The sequence below is a fragment of the Malaclemys terrapin genome, chromosome 1, assembly GCF_027887155.1.
Source record: "Malaclemys terrapin pileata isolate rMalTer1 chromosome 1, rMalTer1.hap1, whole genome shotgun sequence".
Taxonomy (NCBI): domain Eukaryota; kingdom Metazoa; phylum Chordata; order Testudines; family Emydidae; genus Malaclemys; species Malaclemys terrapin.
In genome coordinates, this window is record NC_071505.1 from 350,337,891 (window position 1) to 350,350,007 (window position 12,117).

The window sequence follows — 12,117 nt, forward strand, 5'->3', positions numbered from 1 at the left end:
TTCCTTGACTGTTCAGATATTACAAGCACTGTCGTAACAACGAGAATATCAGCCAGCTAAAAATGAGAGCGCTAAGGTCAGGGAAACCCCTGTCCGACCGCAGGCTTCCCTTGCAATTGCTTGTAATAAAACTGTCTCTGGCTTGTTGCTAACAAACACAGAGTGAGGACTTGATTTCTTCCACAGTAGATACAACAAGAGAGCTGCGATCTGTGACACCTCACCCCAACCGAGACAGTTGTTCTTTTTTTAAAGACTGTACAAAGGCAAGATATTTGTATGTTAATTCATGATCTCATTACCAATGTTTGACCCAGATAAGGATGTTTACAGGCAATTGGTGGCTGTCCATTCAACAGGTCACCTCAAAGACAATATCTACAGAGAATGTGTCAATCTGCCTCCCTTGGTCATCTATCAAAGCCCAACTCAGACTTGGAAAGTTTGGCAGATAACCTGCTGCTCTGTAAAATGGCCTCAGGACATCTGTGGATGTAATGTGTTTGAGGCAGACACTGTTCTGTGTGGACTACAGGGAGAGGAGTTACGAAATAAATCATCATCATCATTCCTGGTGAGGCTGACCAAGTGGAAGACTTTGATGGAGATGGTGACCTATTCTGGAAATGGCCAATTTTGCATGGTAACCAATCAAGAAAGATACCAATATGGTCCCTTGGAGTGTCCTGTCACAGATCCAAATTTCTGTTTTCATAGAATCATAGAATCATAGAATATCAGAGTTGGAAGGGACCTCAAGAGGTCATCTAGTCCAACCCCCTGCTCAAAGCAGGACCAATTCCCAGCTAAATCATCCCAGTCAGGACTTTGTCAAGCCGGGCCTTAAAAACCTCCAAGGAAGGAGACTCCACCAGCTCCCTAGGTAACGCATTCCAGTGTTTCACCACCCTCCTAGTGAAATAGTTTTTCCTGATATCCAACCTGGACCTCCCCCACTGCAACTTGAGACCATTGCTCCTTGTTCTGTCGTCTGCCACCACTGAGAACAGCCGAGCTCCATCCTCTTTGGAACCCCTCTTCAGGTAGTTGAAGGCTGCTATCAAATCCCCCCTCATTCTTCTCTTCTGGAGACTAAACAATCCCAGTTCCCTCAGCCTCTCCTCATAAGTCATGTGCTCCAGACCCCTAATCATTTTTGTTGCCCTCCGCTGGACTCTTTCCAATTTTTCCACATCCTTCTTGTAGTGTGGGGACCAAAACTGGACACAGTATTCCAGATGAGGCCTCACCAATGTCGAATAAAGGGGAACGATCACGTTCCTCGATCTGCTGGCAATGCCCCTACTTATACAGCCCAAAATGCCGTTAGCCTTCTTGGCAACAAGAGCACACTGTTGACTCATAAGCTTTACTCCAAAGCAACCTACTTTGATAGCGAAACAAGCAATTTCCCCTATTCCCACTTTTGAAATCATCACTATTATCCAGTCTAATCCAGACTACCAGGATTTAACTATCCAAAATACACCAACATATCTTGTCTATATTCCCCCATTAAGCTTACCGTTAAATCATTAGTAGCTCATAAAGAGATCCATGCATCGCAATTACTAATGATATGGACAAAGCCAAATGAGCTATTACCCAGTTAATGAATGGAGGTGATGAGTCTTCAATAAACCAGGGCATGGATGTTGGATTAAAAAAATGGGTTATAATCCAAAGAATTGCAATTGGGATTAATTTCATTTTTCTAAAACGCATACAGTGTAAATCCAACAGGCATAAGCAAAGACCTAGATGAGTGCCAAACAATAATGACAGTGAATATATGTATTTATATGGTGCCTATCCCAGAAATGCACCATGGTCGATAGTATTATCTTTATGACAATATTCCTCCACCCCAAATGGTGGATAATAACATTGACACTTTCCCCACAAATGTCTGATCATCTACATCCGCACTTACGTGATGTGATGGGGTTCATTTTACAAATCACCCCATCAAAGGGGGGCATGTAGCCTATAGGGCTAACCTGCTTTCTTGCCCATAGATATATATTTTCTTATAAATTCCTTATTTCCTTATGGTTTCACTTATTTGTTTTATTAGAATAGGTTTATAGGTTTATAGTAAAGTAGTTTGGCTGTAACGCAAGGGACCTACAGACCATATCCTGTATTCTGAGCTAAGGCAAAGTGAGCATATCTATCTCTGGGACCTTTCACCCAGTTAGCAAAGTCAACACACATATGTTCGGGACCTTTCACTTGGATAGACAGTAATGGACTTCTCAAACTTAACAGGTACACCACAAGGAAAGAACCGAAGTAACCGGAAGAACAAAAATAATATGTGAGAATGATCTAATATCATCAATATGTACAAACATACCAGCCTATGGAGTAAGTGTACCCTAATATTTTTGTGGTTGAGGAAGATAAGTTTGGACATAGAAGGAGGGCCCAAGCAACTAAGCATATAAGAAGGGGTGCCAGGGGCTTGTTTAGCTAGGAGGGTGAGCTCGTTTTCTAAGCTAGTTTCTAAGTCTTTAAAATTTCTTCTAATAGTCTGTTAGTTTTATTTTTAAGTCAGTCAATTAAGTAAACTGAGTTAGCTTTAAAAGCTCTTAGCATTTTCTAAGTTCTGCAGCTCCCACTAAAGAATTGAGGAACTTGAACCTGAACTCTTGGTGTTCCAGCGGCGAGGTTGGTCCTTTGTTTCTTACCACCAGGTTATCAAGGAAGGATGTGAGTATACTAATCAAAGCTTTATAAAATACAGTACCATATGTATCTTTAGAACAATAGTACTGCATTTGTAACCCTGATTTATTTTACCATTTGATTACTGTTTGATTATTCCATATATCTCAATAAAACTTTAAACTATATTTGTCTCAGTGTGAGTATCCTGTCATACCCCTGAGGGTCCTTTGCATATTTTGTGTAGCCTGATTCTGGGACAAGAACCCTATCTTCTGATCAGATTAATTGGCGAGCCTATAACCCATACTATCCAAATTAATAATATTAGCCTCCTAAATCAGGCAACACCTGCCAAATCTTCCCTGTTTGTTAGCAGCAGTTGGTTCCTCCAACACTTGCACCAGGAAGTTGTCCCCAACACTGTACATTGAGAAGTTCGTTGGTTGTACAGGCATTAGATGCTGACAAGACTATGTGAACTGCATGAGGAACTCCATATTTTTCTTGCCCTTACTAAGAATATGGCAGCCAGATATGACAGCAAGGATATCTGATGAGTGTCACAGAAATGCTGTTCAAGTGAAGAGCAACTGCATTCTCTGAATGCCTGTGCATAGAAACTTGGTGGACTGCTTGTATCACTAGCCAGGGTGAGAAATTGTTAATTTATTTCCAATCTATCTAGTATCTTAGTCTTAGGTTGTGGTTCTGTTTATTTGATAGGTATTCTGCTTTGATCTATTTGCTATCACTTGAAATCCATCTTTTTGTCGTTAAACTTGTTTTTTTGCTTTATTTCCCTCACTATGCCTATGAGTGAAGTGTCTGGGGAAAATCTCAGTTTGGTTAACACAGCCTTGTTGCATATTCTTCCCACATTGAGGGGAGGGTGACCTCTATTAATCAGCTTACATTATATAGGTCCCTGGCCAGTGCAAGACAGTATAATTTTGGATTTATACTCCACTGTGGGGAGGTGAGCCTGACGAGCTGGACAATTGTCTGGTGTTAGAAGTGCTAAAACTAATGTAAGATTCTAGCCAGTGTCTTTGCCTGAGATAGAATTTTGGGTCTTGTTTGCCTAATTGATTTTTGATACTCTGATATCTATATTCTTATCGTTTATGCCAATGTGTGTGAAGAAAGGACAAAGACACTGTGTGTGTTGTTTCTGCCTGGCCAGATGGTTTTATTAGTGTAAAGGGAAAAAAATGCAAATTATGCCTGGTAAGGAGGGGGAAGTTTGGGACACTGGGAAACAAGGCTCTGTGGTGTCAGAGCTTGAATGGGGGATACAGATAAAGGCTTTGTGGCATCAGAGCTGGGAAGGGACATTGGGAAACAAGCTTCTGCAGTGTCATAGTTATGTCACACATATGCTTGCTGGACACTAACCCCAATAAACATCACATTTCCTGTACTTGGGACTTGTGGTCTTCTGCTTTCTGTCTGCAGGACAAGAACCAGGAGAGAGGGTGAAGGGAAAGGCCTCTAAGGCCAGATGTCTGCTGGGCTGATCTAAGCCCTCAGGTAGCTCAGTTTGGGTGTGCGGCGCAACGTGCTGTCATGTTGGGTGATAACAGGGCCTGGAGATGCTGAATCACCAGCAAAGCAGTGTGGAAAAGGGCCAGCCCAGATTGGTAATTAGAGGGGTGCAGCAGTTCACACGGCTCTCAGACTGCACCCCAGGGGTGACAGCCTGTTACACTCATACTCCCCAGAGCCCAAATTAGGCTCCCAGGCATCTGCGACTCAAGCGTGAGGGAGGGATTGTAGCCTGAACAAAAGATCCGGATATAGAAGTAATTTGATTTTTGTAGCACTGTATTCTCACCCTAGCACAGCACACCTCCATAAAATACTACCATACTGAAATGGCCTCAGAGCAACACATCAGGCAAACTCTATGGCTGTTTCCCATAAAATGTGGGATACCATGTGGTATGAACTTCAGGTCAGCTGGGCCCTGGGAATGGTGAAGCAATCACACAGTGAGTGGAGAAGTCCCATTGTACAGTAACTCCTCACTTAACGTTGTAGTTATGTTCCTGAAAAATGTGACTTTAAGCGAATCCAATTTCCCCATAAGAATTAATGTAAATGAGGGGGTTAGGTTCCAGGGAAATTTTTTTCACCAGACAAAACACTATATTATATAAATATATATATATATACACTCACACACACACACACGCACACACACACACAGTATAAGTTTTAAACAAACAATTGAATACTGGTACACAGTGATGATGATTGTGAAGCTTGGTTGAGGTGGAGGAGTCAGAGGGTGGGATGAGGAACTAGCAATCGGCTGAGCCCTCAAGGGTTAACTCTCTCACTCTACAAGACAGCAGGAATGGAGGGAGATATGCGCATATCCCCTTTAATTACACTGCCTTGTTAATTAGATTAGCTTGCTGAGACCACACCTGCTGCAAGCTCCCTCATCCTGAGCCCTGGTGTGTCCCCCCTGCTCTATGGAAGATGGGGTAAGTGGGGTGCAGGAGCAGGGGGGAGGGAGACACCCTGATATTAGCCCCCCTTCCTTCCCTGCCCCCCGCACAGCAAACAGGAGTCTCCCGGAGCAGCTCCAAGGCAGAGGGCAGGAGCAGCACATGGCAGTGGGGGGAGGGACAGCTGCAATTGCTAGCCTGCTGGGCAGCTGCTGTACAGGGAACTTAGGGGAGCAGGGAGCTGATAGGGGAGCTGCCGGTCCACCCTGGTTCCAAGCCCCCACCAGCTAGCTCCAACGGGCTGCTCTTCCTGCAAACAGTAGACAAAGCAGGCGGCTGCCAAACGGCGTTAGAAGGGAGCATTTCACAACTTTAAACGAGACTAGTTGTGATGCAGGATGGCACAGCCCATTCCTGCATCAATTTCTGAAAGATCAACACTGTATTGAAACGTGATGCTTCCCCAATGCAGAGAGTAAATGAACTATTAGAACAGTTGGAAGTTGCCAGATAGATATCCACTTTCGACTTCACAAATGGATACTGGCAAAGACCTTCAATGCCAAAATCCTGGGAGAAAAAAGCCTTTGCCACGTCCTTATAGAAACATAGAAGATTAGGGTTGAAGGAGAACTCAGGAGGTCATCTAGTCCAACCCCCTGCTCAAAGCAGGACCAATTCCCAACTAAATCATCCCAGCCAGGGCTTTGTCAAGTTTGCCTCAATTCATTATCATGTCATTTGGTCTCAAGAGGATGGCAGTGATTTTCAGAGGCTAACAGACTGGATATTACAATTGCATGCATGGTATGCAACAGTACACTACTAGGATCAATTGAAAATGGTTTTTGGTCCCATATCTTGTGGCCGCATTCCCAAACATAGTGTATTACACAGGAAAAAAAGCCATTGTGAATTGGTACACTGAATAACAGTCAGCAATACTCAGTTTGACCTGACAATCTGTGTCCCTGTTAGCTGATAATCATTTCTTCACTCCCAGGAGATGCTCTCATGCTGAAGTTCTCCAGGGTCTATTTTCTGCTCATCCAATGGCTCATGGAGTCAAGGGAATTGCCGGGAGTCCTGGCCAATCTGAGAGTCTGCAGGGACTGTACAGGGGAATCATAAAGGTTGTTGCCCAGCATATGGTGAGTCAGCCATGTGAGATCCATACACTGATTTTCAGGGCTCTGCCTTCTTCTGTCCATCAGGAGATTTCCTCTCTCTGCTGAGCGGGATTTTGGTGAGTTGCCTGTTTCTGCATTAAAGTTAGTGTTGAGGGCTCCGGAAGGGTTCCAGGATTCAAGTCAGGAACCGTCTGTGTAGGAATTCACCAGCATGGTGACTTGAACTGTTTAGTATTGTCAGAAAGACCAAGGGATTCACCTGGTAAAATTGGAACTACCAATTTATTGGAAATAGATTAGACAAATAATTGTTTTTAAGATCAGTCCCTCTGTCCTACTGTTTCAGTAGTTGCTTTTTGGGGGCTGTGAGGTTTTTCTCTGGTTTATTCTATTTTTCCAAGTACTGTGCTAATAAGCGATGGTCCCATAAATACCACCCTATACCGGAAACCTACTGACCGCTACACTTACCTACATACCTCCTTGCATAATAACAAATTTATTAGAGCATAAGCTTTCGTGGACTACAGCCCACTTCTTCGGATGCATATAGAATGGAACATATAATGAGGAGATATATATACACACTGTCTGTACTCGGCTAGCTTGATTATCACTTCAAAAGTTTTTTTTTTTTTTTTTCTCTTAATTAATTGGCCTCTCAGAGTTGGTAAGACAACTCCCACCTGTTTATGCTCTCTGTATGTGTGTATATATATCTCCTCATTATATGTTCCATTCTATATGCATCCGAAGAAGTGGGCTGTAGTCCACGAAAGCTTATGCTCTAATAAATTTGTTAGTCTCTAAGGTGCCACAAGTACTCCTGTTCTTCTTTTTGCGGATACAGACTAACACGGCTGTTACTCTGAAACTTGTCATTATGCAAGGCACTGCATTTAGCCGTATGGAATGGAAATCCATCAACCTCATGAAAAAACTCGTACAGATACAGACAGACATCATCTTCCTTTCCAAATGCAAGCAGATGGACATCATACCAAAAGGACTAAAGGTAAAAAATCCATTACAATCTACATATCACACAGACTATGCTGAGAGACTGTGTCACACACTCTCAAAGAAACTGCGAAACCACCTGATCAGCATCCTATACAGCAAACAGGGAAAGATTAAGAATGAGCTCTCAGAACTGGATACTCTCATAAGAAACCAACCTTCCACACAAACTTCCTCATGGATAGACTTTACAAAAACTAGACAAGCCATTTACAAGACAAACTTTGCCTCTCTACAAAGGAAAAAGGACACTAAACTATCTAAACTGCTACATGCCACAAGCAGCCACAACAGTAGTTCCCTTAACCCACCCAGCAATATTGTTAATCTTTCCAGCTATACTCTTAGCCCAGCAGAAGAGTCTGTCCTATCTCGGGGCCTCTCCTTTTGTCCCTCCAGACCCATGAATATGATACAGTTCTGCGGTGACCTAGAATCCTACTTTCGACGTCTCCGACTCAAAGAATATTTCCAACATACCTCTGAACAGCATACTAACCCACAGAATCCTCCCTACCAGCACTACAAAAAAAAGGATTCTGCATGGACTCCTCCGGACGGTCGAAACAACAGACTGGATTTCTACATAGATTGCTTCCGTCGACGTGCAAAGTCTGAAATTGTGGAAAAGCAACATCACTTGCCACATAACCTCAGCCATGCTGAACACAACGCCATCTACAGCCTCAGAAACAACCCTGACATCATAATCAAAAAGGCTGACAAAGGAGGTGCTGTCGTCATCATGAATAAATTGGAATATGACCAGGAGGCTGCTAGACAGCTCTCTAACACCACATTCTACAGGCCATTATCCTCTGATCCCACTGAGGATTACCTAAAGAAACTACACCATCTACTAAAAAAACTCCCTGACAAAGCACAGGAACAAATCCGTACAGACACATGCCTAGAACCCCGACCAGGGGTATTCTATTTGCTACCCAAGATCCATAAACCTGGAAATCCTGGACGCCCCATCATCTCAGGCATTGGCACCCTAACATCAGGCTTGTCTGGCTATGTGGACTCTCTCCTCTGGCCCTACGCTACCAGCACTCCCAGCTGTCCTCGAGACACCACTGACTTCCTGAGGAAACTACAATCCATTCGTGATCTTCCAGAAAACACCATCCTGGCCACTATGGACGTAGAAGCCCTCTACACCAATATTCCACACAAAGATGGACTACAAGCTATCAGGAACAGTATCCCCGATAATGTCACAGCTAACCTGGTGGCTGAACTTTGTGACTTTGTCCTCACCTGCAACTATTTCACATTTGGGGACAATATATACCTTCAAGTCAGCGGCACTGCTATGGGTACCCGCATGGCCCCACAGTATGCCAACATTTTTATGGCTGACTTAGAACAACGCTTCCTTAGCTCTCGTCCCCTAACGCCCCTACTCTACTTGCGCTACATTGATGACATCTTCATCATCTGGACCCATGGAAAAGAAGCCCTTGAGGAATTCCATCATGATTTCAATAATTTCCATCCCACTATCAACCTCAGCCTAGATCAATCCACACAAGCGGTCCATTTCCTGGACACTACTGTACTAATAAGCGATGGTCACATAAATACCACCCTATACCGGAAACCTACTGACCGCTATACTTACCCTACATGCCTCCAGCTTCCATCCAGGACACACCACACGATCGATCATCTACAGCCAAGCTCTAAGATACAACCACATTTGCTCCAATCCCTCAGACAGAGACAAGCACCTACAAGATCTCTATCAAGCATTCTTGAAACTACAATACCCACCTGCTGAAGTGAAAGAACAGATTGACAGAGCCAGACGAATACCCAGAAGTCACCTCCTACAAGACAGGCCCAACAAAGAAAATAACAGAACACCACTAGCTGTCACCTTCAGCCCCCAACTAAAACCTCTCCAGCGCATCATCAAAGATCTACAACCTATCCTGAAAGATGATCCCTCACTCTCACAGATCTTGGAAGACAGGCCTGTCCTTGCTTACAGACAACCCCCCTACCTGAAGCAAATACTCACCAGCAACCACACATCACTGAACAAAAACACTGACCCAGGAACCTATCCTTGCGACAAAGCCTGATGCCAACTCTGTCCACATACCTATTCAAGTGACATCATCATAGGACCTAATCACATCAGCCATACCAGCAGGGACTCGTTCACCTGCACATCTACCAATGTGATATATGCCATCATGTGCCAGCAATGCCCCTCTGCCATGTACATTGGCCAAACCGGACAGTCTCTATGCAAAAGAATTAATATTCACAAATCTGACATCAGGATTCATAACACTCAAAAACCAGTAGGAGAACACTTTAACCTGTCTGGTCATTCAATGACAGACCTGCGGGTGACAATTTTGCAACAGAAAAGCTTCAAAAACAGACTCCAGCGAGAAACTGCTGAGCTGGAATTGATATGCAAACTATATACAATCAATTTAGGCTTAAATAGGGACTGGGAATGGCTGAGCCATTGCAAACATTGAATCTATCTCCCCTTGTAAGTATTCTCACACTTCTTATCAAACTATCTGTACTGGGCTAGCTTGATTATCACTTCAAAAGTTTTTTTTTCCTCTTACTTAATTGGCCTCTCAGAGTTGGTAAGACAACTCCCACCTGTTCATGCTGTCTGTATGTGTATATATATATCTCTCCTCAATATATGTTCCATTCTATGCACTCGAAGAAGTTGGCTGTAGCCCATCAAAGCTTATGCTCAAATAAATTTGTTAGTCTTTTCAACCTCTCTCTCAATATGAGTTTTCCCAGGTCCTTTCTCATTCTTTTTGCTCTTGCCTGAACCCCTCTAGTTCTGTAATATCCTATTTGAGAAGGGTGCCCGGTACTACACAGAGGAGTCCAGAGGAGGGTGAAACATTGACTGACTGATCTCATGGCATTGTATTTTCTGTATGATTCTCTATACCACTCCTCCTAGACCCCAATGTTTTGCTTAATTTCTGTCTGTGTACCAAGATGCCCAGATCCCTGTCCTAAGTTCATACAGGTAAACTACAACCTTGTTAGGTGTTTAAGGAGTTCAAGCTTTCCCCTCCATTGGCCATACACATTGCAGTTCCTGACATCAAAATGCATCTGCCAACATGCTCCCCATTAACCTGGCTTGGCTCTCTCCCCCTGAGAAGTTCTCCATACTTGACTGTGACCTAAATAATCTGGTGCCATCTGCAAATGTTGTCACCTCACTGCTCACCACCCATTCTAGGTTGGTAATAACTATAAAATGTTCACTATATTAATTGTTGTATAAAGTGTGTAACCCCCCCCCCACTGAACTTCTCTCCCTTCAAAGGTACGTTAGCATTTCTAAGACTAATCGACGCATTGACGACTTCATGGCAGCTTTGAACCTCACCCACTCTGACCCGTCAACATTCATCCTAATGGGGATCCCTGGCATGGAAGATGCCCACATCTGGATTTCCATCCCTTTCTCTACCTCCTACATTATCAGCCTGTTGGGAAATTTCACGGTTCTGTTTGTTGTAGGCAAAGAGCAGACCCTGCACAAGCCGATGTACCTGCTGCTCTGCATGCTGGCGCTCACAGACATCGCCAAGTGTACCCTCATATTGCCAAAGGCACTGTGTATATTTTGGTTCAAACTGAAAGTCATTACTGTCGGTGGCTGCTTCAGCCAGATTTTCTTGCTTCACACAGTTGCTTTTATGCAGTCTGCTATTCTCATGACAATGGCCTTTGATCGCTACGTTGCCATATGTAACCCTCTGAGATATGCCACCATCCTCACCAATGCACGAGTAGCTAAGCAAGGGCTAGTGGGTTTGATAAGGTCTGCTGTCTTCATGCTGCCTCTGCCCCTGCTCCTCAGCAGGCTACCATTCTGTGCCAGCCACATTATCCCCCACACGCACTGCGAGCACCTGCTTGTGGCAAAGATGTCTTGTGGGGACATCACAGTCAACAATACATACGGCTTGCTGATGGCCATTGTACTCATGGGGTCAGATCTGACACTCATTGTACTGTCCTATGGTCTTATCATCAGGACCGTCCTCAGAATCTCCTCCAAGGGAGCCCCCCAAAAAGCACTCAACACCTGCACAGCCCACATCTGTGTGATGTTGATGTTTTATAGTCCCATCTTCTTCACCAGCCTGACACACCAGTTCGGTCAGGGCATCGCTCCCCACATTCACATCATCTTGGTTGACCTCTATGTCCTCGTCCCTTCCATGCTCAATCCTATCATTTATGGGGTCAAAACCAAAGAACTTCGTTACAAAGTGGGCAAATACACTTGCAGAAGTTGATCACTGGGGGCCGCTGACTTTAAACCTGTGTGACATCCGGGGAAAAGTTATCTCCTGGTTAATCAAGGTTCTCTGTCCCAGTTTGGCTGATCTCAGCATTGTGGAAGTTCTGAGAAGTTCCTCTCATGTAATGTCTTGTCACTCCATCACCAAGCACTGCTCTCTCTGTTGCTGAATTCCTTCTCTTTCACCATCATCCGTCCTCTATCGTTGGCATACGTCAGCCCCCAGCTCCACACACCCTGTCCCTTGGCCTTTCTGTAACTCTTAGACAACCAGAAGATACTGGAGCTGTTTGATGCAAGGTGGCTTTCCATTAATGCCTGTGTGACTATGTTCCTGATCAGATTGAGGATGAGAACCGACATTTTCATATAGCCAAAGAGAAAAGAAAGATCCTACAATGCTGAACTTCTTTATCATATGTACATTCATCCGGTGAGCAATTTTTTTTTTACATCCAATCCTTGAGAAAACCTGGAGGATAAAGCAAATAAAGACTAACAGTAACAAATTAGC

General features: G+C 43.9%; 1 protein-coding gene across 1 annotated transcript; it reads left to right on the forward strand.

Annotated features, from left to right (window-relative positions):
* Window positions 1-10,659: 10,659 nt before the first annotated feature.
* Window positions 10,660-11,598, forward strand: LOC128845517 (olfactory receptor 52N4-like). The gene has a single exon (XM_054044331.1). The coding sequence runs from the start codon at window positions 10,660-10,662 to the stop codon at window positions 11,596-11,598; it is 939 nt and encodes a 312-aa protein (XP_053900306.1).
* Window positions 11,599-12,117: the final 519 nt, after the last annotated feature.